At 31.3% G+C, this 25447-nt stretch overlaps 1 protein-coding gene across 1 annotated transcript in view; it reads right to left on the reverse strand.

Annotated features, from left to right (window-relative positions):
- LOC129949367 (metabotropic glutamate receptor 2) overlaps positions 1-23126 on the reverse strand; it is a 60684-nt gene extending 37558 nt beyond the window's left edge. The window contains exons 1-4 of the mRNA XM_056060772.1: positions 21822-23126; positions 6203-6345; positions 3197-3367; positions 199-343 (exon numbers count right to left, since the gene is read on the reverse strand). Coding sequence (XP_055916747.1) covers positions 199-343; positions 3197-3367; positions 6203-6345; positions 21822-22977 — 1615 coding nt within the window. The 5' untranslated portion in view covers positions 22978-23126. The remainder of the gene's footprint in view (positions 1-198; positions 344-3196; positions 3368-6202; positions 6346-21821) is intronic.
- Between the last annotated feature and the right edge of the window lie 2321 nt (positions 23127-25447).

Genomic DNA, 25447 nt, shown 5'->3' on the forward strand with positions numbered 1-25447 from the left:
ATTTACCCCTGCAAAATAAGTCCCATAAAATACACTTGAAACAACGTGTACTTGGTTAAAAATTTAACTCACATCAACTCTAAAAAATTAAATTAAAATTGAGTAATTGCTAACTGCTTTCATTTAAGGTAGAGCTTATACTATTCGACGGCCATCATGTTCGCTTAGACGTTTTTTCCTATATGTCTTATAACTTACCTCTTGCTCTGGGCTTTGTAAGCAGTTTCAAAACAATATTGTCATATGCAAACTCTTTAGCGACTCCTGAATCTTTGACCAGCTTTTCCTTTATTGCAATACAGATGTTGTGAAGGGAAAGTAAATCTTCAAGTTCTTCGAAAGCCTGCAATACAAGGAAAATATGTTGTTAAGAATAATAAAAAATATGATTAAAGTTTGAGTTTGAAATGTTGGACATTCTAAGCTTGCATTGAATGTTATTCTTTAAAAATTTGATCTATTTCTTTATCTTATTCCAAATGCGTTAGAATTATGCAGAAGAATAAACTTGATATATAGATATTTACCTACGATATGTTCCTTATTTTTGTTATAACCAAAAGTTGAAAAATTGAATACTTTGTTGAGTAAACTGAATAGGTAACAAAATTTATATTGTTATTAGATTAGAATAAAACAAGTATGTTGACAAAAATTCTTACGAATTTGTTGACAAAGCAAAAAATGTTAAATTACAAAGAAATGATAAATTGGTCTCGTTTGATGTTATTTCATTATTTACTAACACCCCAGTACAATTGGCTATTAATATTATTAAAAAGAAATGGGATACGATTAGCAGACATACCAAAATCAGCCAAACTAAATATGTTGAAATCATGGATTTTTGCTTAAAAGACAACATTTATTTGCAGTTTAAGGACATTATCTACAAACAAATTTTTGGAATGCCAATGGGTAACCCTCTTTCGCCCACTATTGCTGATTTGGTAATGGACCATTTACTTGACGAATGCTTAACTGGATGTAATGCAAAGCCAAATTTTATATTGAAATATGTTGATGACATATTTGCGGTTATGGACAAATATAAAGTCGCAGACTCATTATTGATCCTGAACGGATTCCACTCCAAACTACAGTTCACTGTTGAAAACGAAAATAACAGTTCTATATCGTTTCTTGATGTCAAAATCCACCGTATGGACACTCAATTGTCGTTCGATTGGCTTCAAAAACCAACAGCATCAGGACGTCTGATCAACTTCCGGTCCAACCAAGCCAAACACATAATCTTCAACACAGCTTCCAATTTCATTAACAAAGTTTTCACGTTAAGTGACGAAAGATTCCACCATTTAAATACCATCAAAGTGACCAACATTTAAAGCGACAACGGTTTCCCGCCAGCAATTATTCGTGGCTTAATTTTACAACAACAATGCATACGCACTAAACAACAAAGTGAGGACAACAACAAAGGATACTTCAAAAGCATTGTTTACGTTCAAAAACTGGCTGAGAGTTTTAAGCAAGTTGTCACCAAAAACATCCAAAATGTCCGCTTGGCTTTCAAATCTAACCAGACAATAAGACACCTTTTCACCAAACTAAAGACCAAAATAGACAGAGATAAACGCACTGACGTCATTTATAAAATAAACTGCAAAGGTAAACCTGACGAAACATGTAACCTTTGCTACATCGGAACCACCAAACAATTCTTGCGCCAAAGATTGTCCAACCACAAATCTGACATCAAAAACAATAACCTGGTTAAAACCGCATTGGCGGCCCATTCAATAGACAAAGGTCATTCTCCGGATTTCGATGGTGTTAAAGTTTTTCAAACATACCTCTAAGCGATATACGCTCGAAACGCTCCACATCCTGAACAACAAAAACAATATGAATCGCAAGCAAGACACACAGAGTATATCATCTGTATACTGCTCACTTGTTTCCTCATAAAAGTTTTCTCTTTGTTTTTTGTAGTTATAGACTGAACTTCTTAATTAGAAGTGTTTTTTTACACTGTTTTAAAATTTATTTGTTAAATTGTAAGTTTTTTATTATTCTTGTTGTCCACAATATTGTACTATGTGTTTTATATTTCATGTGTAATAAAGTTCCCCTGAGGAAGGCAGCAACCCCTGCCGAAACGTCGGGAAAAGCTAATGTAACAACTTTGTTTCATTGCAACGATCAAAGTGACCAAAAAAGCCGAAGGAAAACCTAATTTTTCCAATACACATAAGTAAAACAAGTTTCTGTTAAGTTTGGTGGTTGGTAGTTAACCCATTACTTTTAATCGTTTTATAATCTTGTTCCGGTATGCATTTTACAGCCTTTTGATATAGATCTTTCAACCAAGATTCCTTTATTCCCAGCTGCAGTAATTTTTAATGTAAACACCTCAACCTTAACTGTTATATAATACATGACAGCTGTCAATATTATAACACCACCTTTACATTTGTGATGAACTTTAAAACACCTTTTTTCTCAAATCGTGAAAATAGAAGGTTGACCCATCAGGCCCACTGAAATTAAATTGTTTTACCGTTTATAAAAAACCACGTAATATTATTCTTTTTTAAAATTAAATAAAATCCATTAAGACTTCGGCGATTTTTATCACCTTCACGTCCGGTTAGGTCTTGGTGTCTAATAAAGCCGATTTTATATTTTAAAAACTGCTAAGGCATGTACATCTACCCATTGGTTTCTAAATTTTAGAACTTGAAACAATGAAATTGTTGATTTAAACTAATTAACTACTTGGATGCAGCCATAAACAACGATTTAATTGTCGTTGTACCTTTGCAGCTGGCTCACAAAAAAACTTCTTTCTTACAGGTTGGAGAAAACAAGACTCTCAGTTTTATTTGAATATTTTTGTTTGAAATTATTTTCTTAAGATCTTGGGAGTAGTTAGCATCGACAGATGTTACAAGAACCCTCAATATTAAGATAACAAGTAAAAAGCACTTCCAAAAATATTTGTGCGTATTCAGTTAAAGCGGAGTGTATATGATTTAAAACTATTTATGTTACTTGGTTATAATTTAAGACATTACTAACATTTTGTTGCTTTTGTATAATAATTGTTGTTTTTTTAATCTTATATATTTTGTACTGCTGATGCTGGTATACAAAATGTGCTTTAGTGCAAATGTAAATATGTATGTTCACATTTATAAGTGTATAGATATAGTAATTATTGTTAGCTCACCTTTATTCCATAGTTGCTTTCTTCATAAATAATAGACACATAACTCCAACCCATTCGTTTTACGATTTCAACCATAGCCTTAACTTGGTAATGATCCGATGGTATTGTTCTTGAAAAATACTCAAAACGTTGCTTGTTGCTCAATTCCGGGCTTGTAGAGAAAAATGAAACCTAGAATAAAAGAAGAAGTTTAAATTTCGAAAAAATGGTAACTAGTTTTGATTTGTCTATATTTTCTTCTAGGATAATGTATACTAATATTAAATAAATGTAAACGAAAAGCTTATAGAGTTATATTAATTATTGTTATTGAGTCCACTGCAATGGTATACATGTATAAAAATAATGACAAAATGATATGTTGTGAACACGTTGTGAAAATTGTAGGGATGCATATAAAACTATATATATATAGAAAACAAGAACTTCCATTTAATTTACATATTCTTGTACATGTACATGTTAATGGCACTTCAAAATCAAATACTTTCCATTATTAATCGGAGCACCCCTTATATTCCTATTTCTACATTTTCGTTAACAGGCAAAAATTAAATTGTAATCAGATCACGTTTTCATATAGTATGGCCAAACCATGAAGATTCGAAGACTAAAAGGGCATTTTTGAATATTACTATACTATTAGAAAGAACAATTACTAAGTAGAAAGTACTTGACAGAAAATACATAATATCCAGTAAATGCCTTTCAATCGATTGGTAATAGCTAAATAGAGTTTAATGGCACAAGACAATTAATTATTTTGCTAGTAATAGTATATGTATATTTCTTTCCTATAGATGCTTTCCAATTTTACCTTAACTACATTTTCTCCATAATGATGCAATTCAAACTACTTTATTGTCAAAAGAAGAAAAACTTATTCCATTCTGTTAGAAATTGCAATATAAACCTCAATTAAAAAGAAAAGTAAAGTTTATTTTAATATCAAGAAAGAGTAACCTTCTTTTCATCCTTCTTAATAATTTAAAACAAAGTTTTCGTTTTGGAAGAAAAATTGCTGTCATTTTATTTGCGACTTTCGAGTATTTAATAAAATGGACATTAGACGATGGTAGAGATGTAGAAATAAGTGGGCCGGGCCATTTCATCTGTCGGCCTTGTTTTGGTAATATAACATTGAGTTGTTTGAGTGAAAACTTCAAAAGTAAAGTTTAACTGCCTGGAAACAATATTCAACTGGAAGTGCATGCTGCTACTAAAAGTGTTGTAACTAACAGCTTGAATATTTTTTTCATTTGTATCCTCTATTATAACCACAAAATCACAAAAACACTCAAAAGCACAGCCGGACACCATACTTCTGTATCAATTTGGAAATGCCAGAATTGCTTCACGAAAAGATTCAAACTTGGTGAATCTTTGCAGCACCAGCTGCAGTTGCATTGCGTTGTTTGTGTTCGTAACATTGAATGTGTGTCTTCAATATTTCGATGGCTACTCGGGTTGCAGCTACGTCTCCGATGTGTTCAGATTCACGTTAGGCTTTCTTTTAATTTTGTTAAACCTACAAATAGCACACATTTATTGACCAACTCTCGAAATTTGTCTTAAAGACGATCAAATAGATTTTTATAAAATGTTTCTTTGTTTGTGTTCTTAACTTTAATCTTTCAATATAAAACATATATTTTTGTGTTTCCCCCAAATTTTGTTTAAAATTTTCTCAGTATCCAATGAACCGAAACAAAGATTTTTTTCCCGAACAAGTACCTAACTATTATAGTTCTTCTTTTTAAATTCAAACGTTCAAACAATCACTAAGGAATAACATAGATTTAATACATTAAGATTATATGAGAAACTAAGTGGTTTATACATTTTTGCAGACAAACTAATTTTCTAGGTATGTTTTTAAATGTTATAATAGATTAGATTAGATTAAATTCTTTATTTCGATAATAAAATTACATTAATTTAAAGCTAAGAATATAAGGACATGGCATTGTTGCCGTCTGCCTGATAGGCATTTTAGTTTAAAAAAAATTTAACATTATTTTCAAATATAACAGATGAATAATTTATTAACTTGAATATTTATAAAAAAAAAAGATAAATAAATCGATCTAGAATGATTTTATAATCTTTAAAAATATGTATCAACTTGACATGATTTGAAACAAAACAAATATGAGTTTAAATAGCTCTATTTTTTCGTTTTTATATTCTCAGAGATTCGATTTTTCCGTGACACAAAATCTTTAAATTAAACTTTCCCGTTTTTAAAAAGAATTTCAGTAGATGAAAACAAGTTCAATTTTGCCCTGAATTGAAACACAAAAGATATTAAATTCTCAATCGCCATAGCTGGATACATGACCGCTCAAAAGCTACACTTCTATAAGTTAAAGCATGTTGCAAAATTTTAACAGATTCGTTCAACTACTCAGCCCGTTAAGAATGTTTCAAAATGTTTAAAAGTCCTTACAGAGCACTAAGTTTCTTTGAGTAGTTTGAAGATATTCAGTGTTTTTTAAGAACAAATCTTTTTATTTTCCTTATTAAAATGTAAGTACTGGTTTTTAAAAAAATCGACGTTAGTAGATCTGAATAGTTTTATAAAACGAAATGTTTTTTCACGTAGTTTCACGTAGTCTTTGTCAAACCATATTTTTGCAGCGTTAAACTTTTTGTTATTACTGAGTGCGAATGGTGCTGACATTTTGTGATCCTCATTACACAATCTGCGACTTAGTCGGCTTCTCCCATAGATTGTAGTGATGGGAAGGTTAAAACAATGTGTATTCAACCGAGATTAATAAAGATGTTATTATATAATCACAACATATTTATGTTATTTTCCATTAGCACTAAAAAGTTTTTTTATTTTTGACAATTATTTGGTGTTTAAGGTCAATTTTGCACTTATTTTTGTTGCTAACAGAATATAACTTTCATACAAAATAATAAAGCAGAAATGTTTAATAAGTTTTGAGAATTGATTTTGAGTTGAAAACGTAATAGAAACACACAAATAAAGCTCACCTGAGGTATTCGAAATAATCGAAGTAAATTTGCAACTTGTATTGATGTCACTGAAGATGCTGCACCAACAACTCCTGATATAACCTTTCGCACTTGAGTTTTATTGCAATGATATTCAGCATCATCAATATTGCTTATAGAACCTGAAAAGATTAAAAAAAAAATAAAATCAGTTCTTTATTATATACTAACTTATCTTTATTAAAGAAGCCAATCCACGAATTTTCATTCAACAGATTGTAAAACACATTTGACATATTTACACAAAAATTAAATTGATATTCTCCTTTTAATGATCAAAACTTCAAGTTGTTATAAACATTTAGAATCATTGAAATTATTTCAATATATCAAAAGACAAACCTATAAGAATTTTGATTTAAAATTACTGATAAATAAATACGTAAACTAACTTAAAGTAAGCTTCTCACAAATGTTATTATTCTTAACGTCCCATAGGAAATTATTGTATTTGTCAATTTAAAATTTTATCTCGACATTTCTCGACGTTTCAAGGTCCCTAGAATAGCAATAAAAGATTTTCAGAAAGATGTCTGTGTGTATCTTTCCTCGTCGGTTATATCTTAAGAACCAGTAAAGATATCGACTTTAAATAAATTTGGCTTAAACAAAATATATGACGAACCAATAAGGCTATGAATTCATATACATTTTTTTGTATGTTTTTTACGTCTGGTAAAATTTTGATTAAAATCGAATTTACAGTTTTTTTTATAAAAATAGTACCTAAACAAAAAACATCACTAAAAGTTATTAAAAATTGATTTTCGACAAAGACCGATTTAACATATTTTATACAAAAAATAAAAACGTAACGCAATCAAACTATTTCATCATATGCAAAATGTTGTTTATAATTTTAAGTAATCTTTTAAAAGAATTTAACTGACAACTTTTTAGGAAAACACACAAAAACCTTCAAAAAACTGATACAAATGGGTTTCGACTCAAGTATAAGTAACAAAGAAAGATATTGACTTTAAATTATTTATCTCGCACAAAATTTTTTTATGAATATTTTGTTAAAGTTTTAGGTCAGACAAATCTACAGACGGAATAGCAAGGCATTAGTGTGTGTCGCATCCCAGCCTCTTTTTTTCAATTGACAAACAGAGCTAATGGCAGAGTCAGTTCAGAATTATCTAGTCTTAATGCAGCCTTGTTGATATTTATATTATTATCTTTCCTCTGGATTTGAGTTTCGGGTTTAGAAGAAAGACACTGACCTAATCTGATATATGTGTGTAATTTAATTAAGAATAATAAATAATAATTGGTGGAATAAAGGACTATTCAGGCTCATTAAATTAACTATAAAAATTGGTTGTAATTTAATAATAAATAAAATAAAGGTTTGTTCCAATTTTTGTAGATTTAGTCAGCGCTTCTACCCTTTAGATATACTGCTATACGAACTGATGAACAGCAGTAGAACTTAATATGACACTTTTCGTTGCAATGTTATAACTCAACAATGGCTTTACCGATTTGGCTTATTTTGGTCTTGAATTATTCGTGGAAGTCCGGAGATGGTTTGTACGTAGAGAAAATTAAAAATAATCTTGAAAAAGTGTAAAACCAACATCTTTCTATACACCCATAAATAAACAATTTGTACTAATACTTAAAAGCCGATTTGAACCTTTGGCAAAACAATCGAAGAAAGTAACGTTAGTTTTGTCAAACAAATTTAATTTAATCATAAGGTCATTTCATTTTATAAGCAATAATTATTGCTTTGTTGTGTTTAAATTTTCCAAAATATTGTTGAGTTGTTGAGTGAAGGTAAAATGCCACGAGCAAGACGACCAAACATGGGCCGGCGAACGCGTGATGCAAATCAAGTGGCATTATTTAGACTATTTCAGACAACAGATGAACACGCACAAGCTAATGCATCGCAGCGTAAACGTACTGCAAAAAATAGATCTGTTTGACCCTGTACCTGTACCTAATCTTGCACGGCGATCACGAATACGTCGTGCTGTTTTAGATGAAATGCTGCGTGCTGCTTTTAATTACAATAGTCAGATTGATTATAGTATGTTAACGAGACATTGCAATGATTTACGTAATATGTCCACATTGTGATGCGGCTAACTTTCTAGGTGAAAAGCCCGGCATGTGTTGTGCTAATGGTAAAGTGAGATTGCCAACATACAACTCCACCCGAACCATTGTATTCATTTATTTTTATATTCAACAATACAATTCGGCATTTCAAATGACTTCTTTTGGTGCTACTAAAATTATTGGAGATAATTTTATGCCGACTTTAAAGGTAAATACCTCAACAGAATTGTCCCATGTTTATATCAATCTGAATCATAAAGTCTTAATAATTCTGATAATGTATATGACACAATCATGCACGCTATTTCCAATAATGCAGGTGGATTATATTTCTTGGATGCACCTGGTGGTAAGGGCAAAACTTTCGTTGTATCATTTATTTAAACGACTATTGGATCAGAACAGAAAATTGCATTGGCCCTTGCATCATCGGGAATTGCTGCTACATTATTAGAAGGTGGTCGGACCGCACACTCTGCATTAAAATTGCCACTGAATGTATACAGGTGATTGAAACTCCAACTTGCAATATTTCGAGAAATTCTACTATACCAAAAGTTCTGCGATTAACGTCAATTATTTTGTTGGATAATTGCACAATGGCGAATAAAAAATATATACTTAAATTGACAGTGAACATTAATATGCCTATTTACCTACATAATGATGCAATTGCCCATGAGTTTTCAAAACAATTGTTAGAAATTAATTATGGCAAAATACAAATCGACATTACCAACGGATTGATTACTTTACCGAACAATTTTTGTTATACAATTGCGCAATCTGGTAAATGAGTTGATTGAATGTGTTCTTCCGAATATTCTTCAAAATTACATAAATCATAATTGGTTAAGAGAACGCTCCATTTTAGCGCCGAAGAACATTCATATCAATGCCATTAATTTTCAAATTCAAGCGAAACTGCCAGGTGTAGTCACGACTTATAAATTAATTGACAGTGTTATGAATCAAGATGAGGCAATGAACTATCCATTGGAATTTTAAATTCACTGGAACCGGCTGGTACACCACCGCATTCCTTCAATCTGAAAATTGGTTCTTTGATTATATTATTGCGAAATATTAATCCGCCAAAACTTTGTAATGGCACCAGATTAAAAGCTACAATCTTAACTGATAAATCAAAAGGAGAAGTGTGTTTGATAACGCGTATCCCTTTGATTCCAATTGATATGCCATTTGAATTCAAAAGATTGCAATATCTTGTGCGTTTATCAATTGCGATGTCTATAAATAAGGCCCAGGGAAAACACTTCATGTTTGTGGTGTCAATTTGGAGGAATCATGTTTTTCACATGGCCAACTTTATGTTGCCATTTCCAGAGTTGGTACTGTTTATTTTTTCATACTGAAAAATGGAAAAACAAAAAATATTGTTTATCCAACTGATTTAGACTAACCCATAGTAAGAGTAGGTAAACTATTCTTTTTTATTTTTTAGTTTTTACTCTTTGTTGATATATGTATACAACATAAACAATATATCATTTGGGCCAATAGGGCTTTTAAATAGCTAGCAATTTAAAAAAAATTCTGTTTGAATAAATGAACTTGATAGTCAATTTTTTTACTATTCCTTATACTTAGCGAAGCACGTACAGGGTCGCTAGTATATATATATAAATATTAAATGTAATACAAATAACACATCATTAGTCAGGTCCATTTATGCATAATAAACAAATTATTTTTTGAAATGAAAAGACTTTTATAAATTTTATTTAAAAATTATAATATTATTTAAAAAAAACAATAAACCAGAAAGTAGATTGTGCTTTTTATCTGATTCAACAATATCTAAACTACTTTTTAGCCTATTGGCTTATTTGCTAAAAAAATATTTTAAAGCATTAAAGTGGTATTGCTTCATCTGTTTTTACCAAAATATGCTAGCGAAATTTTTCTTTAGCGAATATGGTTAAACATTTTGCTCTGCTAATTCAATTTAATTAAGGGCGTTTTTTATTTTATTAAATTTTATTTTATTTTGACAATAGCTTTTTAACTGCTTAAAGATAAAAGATTAACAATATTATGATTGCATTGCAAAAATGTTCAATATTTATGTTAGACAATTTTAATACGGATAATCTTTTAGCCGAGCTTCAATTAATTTAAAATAGCTGAATTGTTAAAAAAGGATGAGGTTAAGTTTGTTAACTGGCTTTCAAATCATCCAGAACTATTAAGTGTTGACAGTGCACAAAAACCTATAAAATTCAATGAATCAAGACTCCACAAAAACTCTCAAGATTTTTGAACGGTAAACAAAGGATAAATCTTTTTTCAGTTTTGAAGATAATTTTCATGATCTGAGATTAAATTTTTTTTTCAGTTTTTGATCGTATCTTATACGTACACGTACTTTTACTAAAGTACAAATCTAATTAAGCTTGATCAGTCATTTCTTTTTCGAGATAAAAATACTGAAATAGTTTTTGAAAATCTATTGACAATTTGATGATTGCAATTGAGCCTTGCGGAATTTTACTAAGAGCTAAGTTTATATAAACGCAATTTTGTAATGATAGAAATTAGTATATAGGTTATCAAAACGGCACGAACAACGTAGAATCCGTAAGCGTGTTTCGGATAATGTTTTTGCGTTTATGAACGAATTTTTCAGTTTAAAAAACATGCACTTTTCTGCATTTGGAGGAAAAGAACTACTGTGTTCTGAACAAGTGAAAGAATAACTAATTCAAGCATCTATACTGGACATACACAATCCTATAATGGTATAAGATTTGGAACTATTCTCATTCAAAGAAATAAAATGTACTAGTGGATAGAACAAACTTGCTCCTGTACCTGTCACAAAGAGTCTGTTTGAAATTACTAAAAATAGTATCTACAGTTTAACATTTAAAACCATACTTGCAAAATAAGCTTGTCATCAAAAATTTAATTCTAAAAAAAAACATTGAGAAACCTAAGAGTGTTTTCATTTAAATTAATTTCTTATACTTACAAATTTTGTTAAACAAATATGTTTGTATGCATTTATATAGAATATATTACGACTCTCAAACATTCATGTGTGCGAGTAATGTTGTCAGGAATGGAGGGGACCTACAATCATAAGCCGAATCCAAACGGCGCACTTTTATGGGGTCCATTGTTTTTTTTTTGATTAAAAAAAAAAACAACCTTGGGCTAAGTGGTAGATAGTCCCACTTTTTTCAACTTCTTTATAATCGTAATGTCGTAATTGATTAAAATCCCAAATCAAAATTTCTTATTATACCTGACATTATATTTTTCTCGAAAAGAACGACTAATCAAGTGAACAAATTTCACAGTTTTAAACTAGTTTAGTTTCCCTAATTTGACCAACACCTAGTCCTCCGGAATGGCTTGGTACATTACCCCGTTGGTTATATATTTTCCACTTTTATTTAACGACTGGTGTCCAAAAATGTATGATATTTAAAGGTCTAAGAGCGTTACACTAACAATCAAAGTTAATACAGCCATTCCAATTCTGTCTTATATTTTCTCTTCTTTTTCTGTTGAATTATGACTGCTTAACCGGTCCCGACAGTATTAAAAGAGTGTAGAAATAATTTATCTGAATCATTTACATCCACATTCAAACCTCTTAATTTCCGGGTACATAGAAAAAGTCACTCCTTAATATTCAAGAGATGTAAGAAACGTGACAATAAGTTAAACATAACAAACTACAAGCCCATTTTAAAACTTTCTAGTATTCTTAAACTCTTTGAACAAGTTGTTTGTAAAAGTGTAGTATTTTTTGTAGAAATTTAATTTGCGAACAGAAACGCGGGTTTGTAAGAAAGAGATCAACTACTACAATTTTTCTTATATTATCAAACAAGTGTTTAAACATTCTTTAGAACAAGGTTATGAAGTTGATTGTGTATACAGTTAGACACTGTCTTTTCTTAAGAAGTTGGCCAACTTGAAAATTTATCCTGCCGAATAAAATTTAGAAATTGTCTTTCAGAAACTTTTGTTGATCAATGTGATGTTTTCCATGGAGGCTATCTTAGCCCTTTTTAATTCTTCTTGCAGTTATTTGTTCGTGGGACTGTCATGCCAGAGGCAATTTTTCAAATTTGCCATTCGGATTCGGCCTAAAACTGTAGGTCCCCTTCATACCTGACAACAGTACTTGAACACAGGAATGGTTGAGAGCTGTAAGTCACTAGGCCCTAGTTCTCAACGGACTGTTGCGCCACCCAATTTATTTATGTTGTTATTAACGACGTAATGCCATTTTTTCGCTCAAGTGAGATTATTTTTTGCCGAAGACATGAAGATTTTTAAACAAATATAGTCCAACCATGATTGTAATGTTTAACAGGCTGATACTGATTGTTTTACATTTTGGTGAAAACAAAATAGCCTTTCCATTAACCCTTCAAAATGAAGACGATAACTTTTACAAAAAAAAAAACAGTTTATTTTATTAATGTATTTATATACTTTTTAAGATAAAGACGTTAATTTCTGTTCTAACTTATTTAGGCAAGTTCTATGCACTGTCTTAGAAACCGCAAAAGAATTCAATGATCCCTATGTTACTGTTTCTTTGCGGCGAATCAATTAATTTAATTTGATTTTACCTTAAGCTTGACCTTGGAAGGATCCCTGTGATCTGCCTTTTTTTCAAAACCGTATTCAAAATCTTCCATGTTAATTTCTTCACCAAAGCTGTGTAAATAATGACTTAATATTTCTTCACCAACTCATTAGTAAATGGTGAAATTGAAGCACGTTATTTATTATCTTGTATTCATTTAAATTATCGAGGAGCATCTCATTAACATATAATTTTTTATATATTGACTTTCATAGAACTCACAATATGGAGAATGAAATTCTAAAACGAATGAGCTTGCATATAAACTCAATTCTTCATCGACGGAATGAAATCTAAATGAAATGGGATTTAAATCTTCAGAACCAATGCTCCATTATCGCAAACGTGCTTTGTTATATGTTTATTTATTGTAATTATTTGTCTGAATTGCAATTATATTATTTTTGTTATTAATAACAAACACATACACTTATGACGAGCTTCCGATGTTTAACTCTTTCTAGAATTTCTTAGGTCTTAACAAAGAGTAACGCATTCATCGAAAAAATAAGATGATTCTTTTCAGCTTCCTTTTTTATTTAAGTTATTTTTTTGTATTATTATTTTATACAATATTAATCTTAATTAGTCGAACTTTTGATTTAAGGGCTTTCGAAGGCAACCATCTGTGAGTGAGAAAGGATCATATCAACGCACATTATAAATATAGTTTGGTTTAGGTACCTATAGTATATGCGGTATCAACATCCTTCTTTTACTATTTTCAATGTATAGCTACTATGTATGCTCGTTATATCTAATCTCCATAATTCCATTATTTATGAGAGAAGGATTCATTACAAAATACAATTTTCCGAACCACTGAATCCATTGGGTGCTCTCTCGGCACCAATCGATTTTCGCACGCATTAAGACTAAGAGTAGGTAGTATGGTGACTTGCTTAAGTGGCGGGTTCTTGGTTAAAAGGAAGTTAGGTACCACAAATTGACGTGCAGCAGTAAAAATCTTCTCTTAATTTAGTTCTGCTTTCTATGAGATAACAACAGATTCAATAATCCTTACGTAATTTAGTACTCCACGTTTCTTGTACCCTGTATGAAATATCCTCCACGTTTGGTTGCTATGTTTTGTCAACTTGTAACTATATCAATATATTTTTTCCCATAAAATGAACGGCAGTTCCCAAAGGCAATATATTAAACGGCAAACTTTAAGAACTTTCTGCTATTTGCTGGTAGCATTTTTATTTAAAAAAAATAGTTTTCAGTGGGTACCGCCCCCTCAAAACTGTATCACTCTAAAACTTTCCGACTTTATTTTTTCTTCTTACAAAACAAAATGCCATAATATATAAAATGGATGTAGGGATCACTTACCCCTGGCAAAAACGTTTCCTTTTATTTTAAAATTAGTTTCTATTTTATATTTCAAAAGATAAAGACCCGTATACATACATTTGTATGTAGGTAGTAGGTACGGCTCATGTAGTTAGGTAGGTAAGGCAGTTAAATGACAATACGGTTTTATGTTATAAGCTACTTTTATCGTGTGAAACAAAAAAATATTTCATGTCCTTCAGACTTCTTTTGAACAGGGGTATTTTTTTCTTAGCCTTTGGGAGCTTACAAGAAAAAGGCATTAAGAAAGGGAAAATTTTCTTCCGTTTCTCTTAAAAGTCCAGACTTATAAGAAATCGTGGCCTCGAAGTGTATTAGATTTTGTAATGCGGTAAGCAGCATCCTCAAACTTGTTTTGAATGATTAAAACTATAAAGACAATACGAGGCTATATTTAAATGCAAATAACATACAATACTGTAATAAAAAGCTTTATATAAAGCGATATTACATAGAACCCACCTTTTTAAAAAAATCTTAATTGTATAATTAATAACACTGGTCAACAAGCTAATATATGTAGGTGGCAATCAAAATATATTTTTTTGTTCAGACGTTTTTGATTGTTTTAGTTCCAAATTTGAAAACCAATCGTTTATTTCAGGTAATCTTAAGTTCTTGGAATATATTTAAAAAAAAAATTAAAAAAATAATTTCGAAAATGATATTATTGAGTTCGAGCATCGGACTTCGGATTCAGATTCAGTACTTAAAATTTACTCACAAACGAATAATAATTCAAGAACATAAAGGAATCACATTCAAGGTTTTTGAAAATTTACAATACAGTTAAATGAAGACCCATATGTTTTCATTACTAATTAGAAATTACGAAAACTAAGTGAGATACTAAAATGATTTTAAATATATCTAGAAGTCAAAGATTTGTACGTTTTGTTTTAATTCGCGTTAAAAACAGTTCTTGGTTGTCTTAAGAATGTTTTGAACCTGACGTAGTAAAGAACAAAATATTCTGTCGTTCAGTGCATGATTGAGACTTTGTGTAATAAATACATAAATGTACTTTATGGCTTTTTGATGAGTCTACTATATCTAATCAAAACCACCATTCTTTTACACAGTACAGTAATAAATAAAGATGCATTTATTCTAAGAAATGAACCGCGAACTCTTTTCCTGCACGGCGCTAGATTGTAGACTTCCTTATATCCATATTGACTGAAGTTATTGTCTTTTGAGACACAAAAAGGATGAAGAGATGAATATTCTTTGCCGAGGGTAAATTATAATTTTAAAATATTAGACTAGGTATAAATGGTATAGCAGACTTTTTTGTCCAAAGTTAAATTCTTTTTTCTTACTTTCCTTGACATCAAAGGTACACCAACATCTCTGAACGTAGAGAGTTCGCGTGGAGAGTTAAATCATTTAATGCTGACTCTGGAACCTAGTGGAACACTTAATCCTAACTAGTCTGGATCCGAAGGGTTTCAGAGTGATTAGGTTTTAGGAAAGCATCTCAGACGAAGCTAAGTACCTGGGTCTTATTTTAGACAGAAAATTAAATTGGAAACACCATATACAAAAAGCTACTGTAGCTCTTTTTTACTGCAAAAAAGCTATTGGTATTAAATCGGGCAACAACCCCGAATCACGCATTGGTTATACACTTCGGTAATTAGACCGACTTCGATTTAGGTGTGGCAGTATGGGTGATTAATAAAAAAAAATAAGAACGACAGTATAAATAGAGCCCATCGTACAGGTTGCCTATGTATAGATGGATGAAAAACAATTGAAGGGCTTGGTGGTGTGTACTTTGAACGACTTAAAATAAGTCTCTCATTCCGCCTTTCCAATCATTTTAGCGTGTTCCAGTTGGAACTTTTGACGGATATCAACATCTGATATCTGTTTTTTCTCAGATAGTCTAGCCGCTATCTCTGGACTCTGTCTCTACAAATTCTATAACAGCCTATAAGCTGTCGATCATTTCTAAATGAGATTGCACAACAGTTTAACATTCACCTTTGCTGGTTGCCGGGCCATAGAGACATTTCAGGCAACTGTAAGGCCGATCAACTCGCCAGGAATGGTACAGTACAACCATTCTACCACGTTTGGCAAATGATGGCAATTAAATTGTTACTAATGCAGAACGCTACGAAGAAGGTAAACAGCAGGTGGAATAACATCACAACGTGTCAGGTCAGAAGAAACATCTACACTAAATTTAAAGCGCCCAAGGTACTTTCTATCTCTAAGCATGTAGCACATAAGCTCGATAATTGGCGTCACAACCGGGCACTGCCTAATAAGAAAGCACGCCACGTGGCTATAGGCGTATTCTCAAATGACTTTTGCAGAATCTGTATGTATATGCCTTGCTCGCAACAATTACGATCCCAAACATATTAACATAATCAGCCTCTCACGTCTCTTGAACTTTGAACACAGCCTCAAGATTCATTTGGTATCATTAAACTGCCGTAAGTGCGTCCTACTCCATCACGTACAACCACTTTCATTTAATCTAAGTTTTTAAGTTTAAGAATTAATGCAATTAAAGATCAACTATAAGATTTTTTCTTATGAGAAGTACTTAAAAGACTTAAATAGTTAAAAGACAAAGGAACAAAAGGAATACAAAATTAAATAAACGTTTAACATCGTCACAAAATCTAATTTCTACATGCTTATAAATGTCAACTAAGTACGTAATTCAATTAGTTATATTTCAAAAGCGGATTAAACTACTTTTATCTTTAAGTCGAATGTGCTTCTTCTTTTGCACAATAAGAACCCTTTAACATCGCCCTTTTTAACTTAAAAAAAGGTAAGCTTTCTATTAAATAAACATTTACTATAAATCATTCTCCACTCATGGTCATCACTTTATCTCATCTTTTTCACACAATCTGTCACATTAATGAATATGTTTTCAACACACACAGGGTGTTACGGACCAGTTTGAAAATATGTTTAAGAGTGCATACATTTTGTTTTAACTTCCCATAAGAAGTTATTGTAATGGATGCGATTTGTCAAATTGAAAATTTTGACATTTCTCGACGTTTCAAGGTCCCTAGAGTCGAAATAAAAGATTTTTAGAAAGATGTCTGTGCGTGCGTGTGTACGTACATTCGTACGTCCAAACGTTCGCGACGTTTTTTTCGTCGTCCATAGCTCAAGAACCAGAAGAGATATCGACTTCAAATAAATTTTGTTATAAAGATAATAAGGCAGAAAGATGCAGAAAGGGCTCTCAAGAAAATTGCGTGCGTGGTTTTTTTACTGTAGCAGTTTGAAAAAAGGTGAAAATTTTGCTTAACCCTAAATATCTTACCAACCAAAAACGCTAGAGACTTGAATTAAATCTTATATGATATATTGTAACGTGATATCCAAGAAGTATATTTTTTGAAAAAAATACATTTAACGGTTTTTTTATAAATCAAAAAAACTGAAAAAATAAATTTGTTACCTCCAAAATTTTACGACTAAAATATAATTTCATCTCCAAAACAATTATGTACAACGAAGAATAATGCATTTGACATCTGATCAAATTTTGAGAAAAATCGAATTGACGGTTTTTTATAAAAAATAGAAATCTAAAAAAAGTGACAATTTTTCTTGAAAAAATAACAACTTAAAAAAAAAATTAACAAAAGTTGGTAAAAAATGATTTTCGACTCAAATATCTTTTCAAAATTTTGAAATATTGGCTTCAAACTCATTTTATATTTTATAAGAAATATTGTTTTCAACATTCGATAAAATTTTGAAGAAACTGAATTGACAGTTTTTTTTACAAAAAATAAAACCCTAAAAAAACAATACTAAAACTTAGTAAAAATTTACTTTCGACTCAAATAGCTTTTCAAAAATTAAAAATATTGGCTTCAAACTTATTTTAATTCGCAGAAAATATTGTTTTCGATATTCAGTAATTTTTATATAAAAATCCAACAGTCCGTTTTTTATAAAAAATAAAATCTACAAAAAATAGTACGCAAATTTGGTGAAAATTAATACGAGTACATATAGACAAACTTTTAAGCAAGACAAATCGACAGACAGGATGGGAAGTTATCAGTGTGGTTCGCATCCCATCGACTTTTCTTATAATAAGTACACACTTAATTGGATCTAACTACCCTTATTATGGAGACACAGTGTGAGCACTAGGAAAGGGAGAGGGAGGTTGAAAGGAGGTGTTGGTGCACAGAGTGTGGTAAGGAATTCCACATTCGCGTAGTACGGCTAAGGAACGAATCTCTGTACTTGACGGTACGACCGAAATTGAGCTCGAGGGTATGCTGATGAGCATTCCTAGAAGCGCTGTTGAACTGTTTAAGGGGAGGAATGCAGCTGCCTATATCACGAGAGCATAAACCGTTAAAATAACGGTAAAAGAGGTCGAGACAGGAAACCTTACGACGATGCTCGGGCGGCGTAAATGATCCTACGGTGGTATTATCACCAATCAATCTAAATGTTTTACGTTAAATACTGTCCAAGAGGTTTAAGTTAGTTGCAGGAGCACTAGCCCAGATATGGGAGTTATACTCAATCTTTGTATGGGACGTATATAAGTCTTGTAAATAACAGCCAGAACAGAGGGGGAGAAAAACTTCTTGCATCGTCTTAGAAAACCCAAACATCTTGCCGCATTTTTTGACGACGATGTATTGGATTAGAAGTTGCAGACAGGAGATCATTAATAAAAATGAAAAAGTGTTGGAGATAAAACAGAGCCCAGGGGCACACCAGCATTTATTTTGTGGTTTTCAGACCTGAATCCATCCAATACTACTTGTATTCAACGATCCGAAAGGTAATTACTGATCTAATGAAGCAAGGATTCGTGAAAACCGAAAGCACGCATTTTCGATAAGAGAGCCTGATGCCAAACCCTATCAAATGCTTTTGAAATATTAAGTGCAATAATCTTACTTTCTCCAAAACGATGTTAATATTTGCTCCACTGTTTGGTGAGATGAACCATGAGATCACCAGTGGACCTATTGCTACGAAAGCCATATTGTCGGTCATTAAGAGGTTTTCGATCTTCGAGATATTTCTTGAGCTTTTAATTAATTAGCGTTTATATGACCTTGGAAAGAAGGGATGTTAGTGCAATCGGTCGGTAATTAGACAGTGAATAAGATTCGCCTTTTTTGGGAATAGGCTGGATAAATGCGGTTTTCCATCCGCTCGGAACGAGACCTCAGGAGTAGGACAGATGAAGAAGCATACGCAGTGGTTTTGCCAGCGTTGAAGAACACCTCTTTAGACCAATAGCGGGGATACCATCCAGACCAGCGGATTTATGAATGATGAGAATTTTAAGAACCCTTGCCACAGTACGAGTGCGAAAAAAAATTGGTCCCATAGAATCACTAACTCGCTCTAGTACAAGCGGAGTTATAACACTAAATAAATAAATTAATTAAATGGCGTAAAAGCCCGTTGAGAACAACGACCAAGTGACTTTTACAACTCGCAACCACTTCTGTGTGGGTAATGTTTTCAGGAATGTAGTAGACCTACAGTTTTAAGCCAAATCCGAACGGCTACTTTTCATGATAAGAATTACTTTTGGAGGATGTATCACTTCCTCGCAAGATGCAGCACACGTAAACAAAACATTAAATGGCACAGAGAGGGACTAAAGACCTCTGGCATGAAAGTCTTACGCACTTACCATCACGCCACGGGTACTACATTAAGGGTGTATTGGTACTCCAAGAAAAAGAAAAATCATTCTTTTCGTAATGCTGAATTAAACTTTTCTGTTTGGTTGTTATTAAATGAAAGTCGATGAGAAGTTTGCGAACAAATCATATAATTTATAGTAGTAGGTACTTGGAAAACCTTAAACAGGTAATATTAGCAAAGAAAGTATTTTTTTTATTAAAGCTCCAAATTTAAAGGATATAATGAAAAAGTTTCTATCACTAAAATTAGAAAAAAGCTTACTGAGTCAGGCGATTTCCTTCTTAGAATATATCCAAAAACCACACCCTAAAATAATTCTAACCAGAGACACACTGTATATTTTATTTGCATAAAAGGAATAGAAAGACATATTTATTTTTATGAAAACCTTTCAGATTAAAGAAAATATATATCTGACCACAAATAAGGCAAGTGAAAGATTTAACATATTACACACGTCGCATCCATTGAACATTTCTGTAAGTAGTGTCGTTTATTTGCTCTAATAAGACATCTTGTTAAGTTGATATCTACATATTATAGAATTAGGAACTAGAATGGGAAATGTGTTTTATTTATTGTGTGTGTGTTTCTGCCATCCTTATTAAAGTATTATGCTGAATTAACGAAACGTATTTTGATACGTATATTTGTATCCTAAGGTTGAATTATTAACAACAATAAACCGAATATTGTAATTATTTCATATACAACATGAAAAAAACTTGTTTTTCCCTAAACGGCTGATAGTTGTATAGGCAAACTCACACAGACAATATCTCAAGACTCATTTTTTGTGTTTCTCCTCCATAACAATTTTGTCATCAAAATTTCAAGGTATGAATACTTTTTCTGTAGGCTTTAGTTTTACTTATCTGTTAAATAAATGATTATGACCAATATGCTAAGCTATACAATTGTAATAAACATTTTGTTTACTTATTAATGATGTAATTAATCTTTTTACGTATAGAATTCATGCGACATAGACAATATTAAGTATTGTTGAAATTATCTTAGTTTATATGGAACTAATTTTTAAACTTCTTAAAGAAATGTTGTTATAGAGATATTGTATACATAAAATTTATTTTGTATAAGTTCTTCTGGTTATTATAGGTATTCTTATTTTATTACATCAGGTTTCAAATGTTTGTTTCTTTGATTGTTACGAGTATTTTATGTCAAATGGTTAATATATTTGAGGATCTTCTTTCGATAAGACTTTCTCCTCGTTGTCTTCTTTTGATTGGACAGTAACAAATGACGCCAATAAAATGTATCAAAACAAAATGAGAAATATAAGTATGCAATGGTCGTAAACGGAGTCCGTTATTTTATGTTTGGGTGAATTTATCAACTCGTCTCATTTTGTACCTATATAGGGATTTTAGAGCAGGGAAAATCATTGTTGTTGTTGTTCAAAAGTAATTATGTTATGTTTTCCTTACAAACTCTTACACAAACTTTAAATGTCTTGCAAAACTATTCATCAGCGATATATTTTAAAACTCAGGAAATTAATTGTAAAAATCGGGTATTCTCCGACAGTATGTTGATTCAATTGGGGTGGTTTTGCCCGATCCAAATTTTCAAACTATAAATTTACATTTGACAAAACTCTAAGTTTTCATGTGAATAGATACTATATTTAGTATAAGTTCAATACAAATTTTTTAAAATATTATGATTTTTTTTTAGAAAAACAAAACTATTATGGTGTTGAAGGCACCTATGACTTAATGTTGACTTTTATGTAATTTGGATGTATAAGGACACATCTCTGCAGATTTTCAAAACATACTATATATATTGATAACTATTTTCAAAATAAAAAAAACAACTTACCTTTAATAAAATCCACTGCCATCTCTAAACCATATGAGTCCTTATCACAATCGTCTAAGATGTGGGCGCCTAATGTTATGTTAGGCAATAACTTTATCTCATTGATTCGATCAATTGTGTAAAGCATCGCCTCCAACGCCTGAATCCCACCTTGTGGCATTATTGGTCCACATATTATGGTATCTTCACGAGAGTGCACCATCATCAGACCACCAAGTATTAAACTGCCTTCAACTATAGCTTCCCGTTTCACAGGCCAATGACGAGTGCTAAAATGCTGTTCTGGAAGTTCAATTTCATTTTCCGGTAAGGACCTGAATAGCTTTTTGTTATGTTTAATTTTTGTCAGTTCGTGCTCGTCATCCGCATTATGTTCTTGAATGGATAGTGGAACATCAAAAACGTAATCTGGTATCGAGGTAAAAGTACGAACGTACGAACTAAGGTGTTCGTCAGGACTATCTTCTACTTTGGCAGGATACATACGATCGATTGCATCGTATTCGAAATTAATTTCTCTTTGTTGGTGAGAGAAATGATAGTGTTGAAGAGCCATCAAGTCTTCATTATGATGACGAAAACTCTTACTAGGATCGTGGAAATGCTGTTGGGGATGGAGTTTATCTCCTCCGTTATTGTAGCTGAAAATTGTGGAGGCCGCTGTCACAGTTCCTGCTTCGTTGCTAAAATTAACATCAATGTGCTCAACATCTCCGTCCGCCTTTAGATATGCATGATTGTCCATCGAATAGCCATGAGCTAAGCTTCTGCTTGGATTATGATGATGTCGTTGCTGGTGTGAGTGGTAGTGATGTCTTTTCCTTCGATGATGACGCTGCTGATGACCTTTGTAATCATTACTACTCCCACTGCTATCGTCGTTCTTATTATTATTATTTGTAAATTTGGAATGAAAATTATAATTTAATCTTTTCCTCAATCTTGGACTGTCGGGACTTTCGCTTTCGGTTATGATATGTTTTGTTACAATTTGCTGCGATCTCATCATGTTACGTACCCAGTAGTCTGTTGGATTTAATGTTTTAGTTCTTGATGTTGAAGAATTGAAGTTACCATTTACGATACTTAAGCAAAGTAAATTAAAGAGTAGTATGGAGGTTCGTAGAGCAAATTTTGGTAATGATATCATCTTCATGAGATACAAAGCAGATATGTAAGAGTTATAGCTTCTTTTAATGTTTTAAAACACTTTATCACATATTTCTGTTTTACAAGTTCGTTTGGTAGTTTTTAAAATTCTATAAACTTTAAACACTGATTATTGTTGAGTTATAATTTTTTTTTATTTACTACTAAAACATTTTTATTTAAATTTATGAATACACACATTTGTCAATATTTTTCTTGATTCAAAAAATGTAATTTTATCTTTATTAATGTTGTGTTTTTTAATTTTTTAAATATGGTCATCTTCACATTTAATAAAAATGTATTTGTTTTTAATTTTTTTGTATACATTCAAACAAAATTAGCTTTCTACTGCTTTAACCTTTATTACATAAAGTACTATTTTCAAGTGAATCATAAATTCATTAGCTTTTAAATGATTGATGAACCAGGCGGATCATATAAGCCATAGCTTATACAGTATAGTTCTTTAAGCAACGATTCTGTCTACAGAATTTGAAACCTCTTGAGTAAATTATTTGTAATATAATTTATTTTCATAAGGTTAATTTTAAAAGAAAGATTAAATATTTAGTTTCTTAAGAAAAATCTTGAATTAGAGATCGCCTATTTGATTTTCAGTTGCCACTATATTCCTAAAACTTGTCTTCAATTCTCTATTATTTTTTGAATTCACATAAAGAGTGTAAGCCTTTCTTAAAGTGTTTTTTTTTTCAAAATTGTTTATCTTTTAATTTAATACAAACAAACATTAAGAATAGATTACAGAAATCTACTTTTTGCAATCAATATAGTTTGGATGCTCTAGAATTGCAATTCAAACGTGAATTTTAAGAATATAAATGCTGCAAAAACAGCAAAAGTGATACTTTCGATAATGACTAATTGAAATACCAAAATGTACGTTTCGTATGCATTTTAATACAATATAAAATCTTTGAAACTCTCAAGAACTGAAATAAGATGAGGTTCTACAATATTTTTTTGTGAGTGCCACATTATAGTTTTTTGCGAACTTATTTACTTAATTTAATTTTTTGAATGGACTTAATGCACCTATTTCCTTAAATTCAAGAACCAAACTTTTTTCTCCCATTTTTAAGTTCTGTTGATTCCTATTTTATCAAAACATTTTCAAAGGGTTCACGGAAATTTTCTTCAAATTTGTCTTAAAGTATTAGCTTCACTTTACGAGTAAGTAGACTGAAAATGATATTAATAAAAGATTCGTGGAAATTGCGCCAGAATTAAATAGGCCAAAAAAATGCACACAATTTTTCAAACTTTTTCAGCTTTCTCTTTCTCGTTTTCTGGTTTATTGCATCTGCATTTTTGAAGCTTTTCAATCGGTACCTAAAAACTAGTCTTTATGTCTTTTGTGTGAGCCTTTTATTTTCGTAAAAAATCTGCACGATTTGCAAATGTTGTTCAAAAGTAAATCTATTTATTATAATATAGAAAACTAAATTGAGACCTGTCAAAGAGGCCAACTCCGAAATAAAGTTGCTAGATTGAGAGTCACACTTCTAAAAATAAAACCCGTATATACTCGTAAGTACGGAACAAGCTGCTCCTTTTTATTTAAGAGTAAAGCTTTGCGCATTTATTAACTTCCCATAGGAAATTATTGTAATGGGTCCGATTTGTCAAATTGAAAATTTTGACATTTCTCGACGTTTCAAGGTCCCTAGAGTCGAAATAAAAGATTTTTAGAAAGATGTCTGTGCGTGCGATTTATGATTTTCTTATACGAAAATCAGTTTTTAAAAAATCTTTTCGATCTTAAACACGTCTATTTATGATTTTCTTATACGAAAATCAGTTTTTAAAAAATCTTTTTGATCTTAAACACGTCTTCTCTTTATTAACGTCGGGAATCAACTCCCTTCTTTTCTTTATTATTTTAATTATTTTCATTTCATATTCTTCATTTCATATTCATAATGTGCTTATGTGCTTATCAGCAAAATAACCCAGACAAACAAAAGTATTATATTACACTCTGCTCCGTGAAGGAATGTGCAGATTGTTGCAGTTTAAATGCATTTGAATTAAATGTATCCGCTAACCGAATATCTAGGTTTGATGGGAGAGAATGTGTCATATATGTAACTTGCGTGTGTACGTACGTTTGTACGTCCGTACGTCCGCGACGTTTTTTTCGTCCTCCATAGCTCAAGAACTAGAAGAGATATCGACTTCAAATAAATTTTGTTATACAGACAATAAGGCAGAAAGATGCAGAAAGGGCTCTCAACAAAATTGCGTGAGTGGGTTTTTTACCATAGCAGTTTGAAAAAAAGGTGAAAATTTTGGTTAACCCTAAATATCTTACGAACCAAATACGCTAGAGACTTGAATTAAATTTTATATAATATATTGTAACGTGATATCAAACAGGTATATTTTTTGAAAAAAATCAATAGAACGGTTTTTTTATAAATCAATAAAACTGAAAAAAAAATTTGTCACCTCTA

This window comes from Eupeodes corollae, chromosome 3 (assembly GCF_945859685.1).
Source record: "Eupeodes corollae chromosome 3, idEupCoro1.1, whole genome shotgun sequence".
NCBI classification, from domain to species: domain Eukaryota; kingdom Metazoa; phylum Arthropoda; class Insecta; order Diptera; family Syrphidae; genus Eupeodes; species Eupeodes corollae.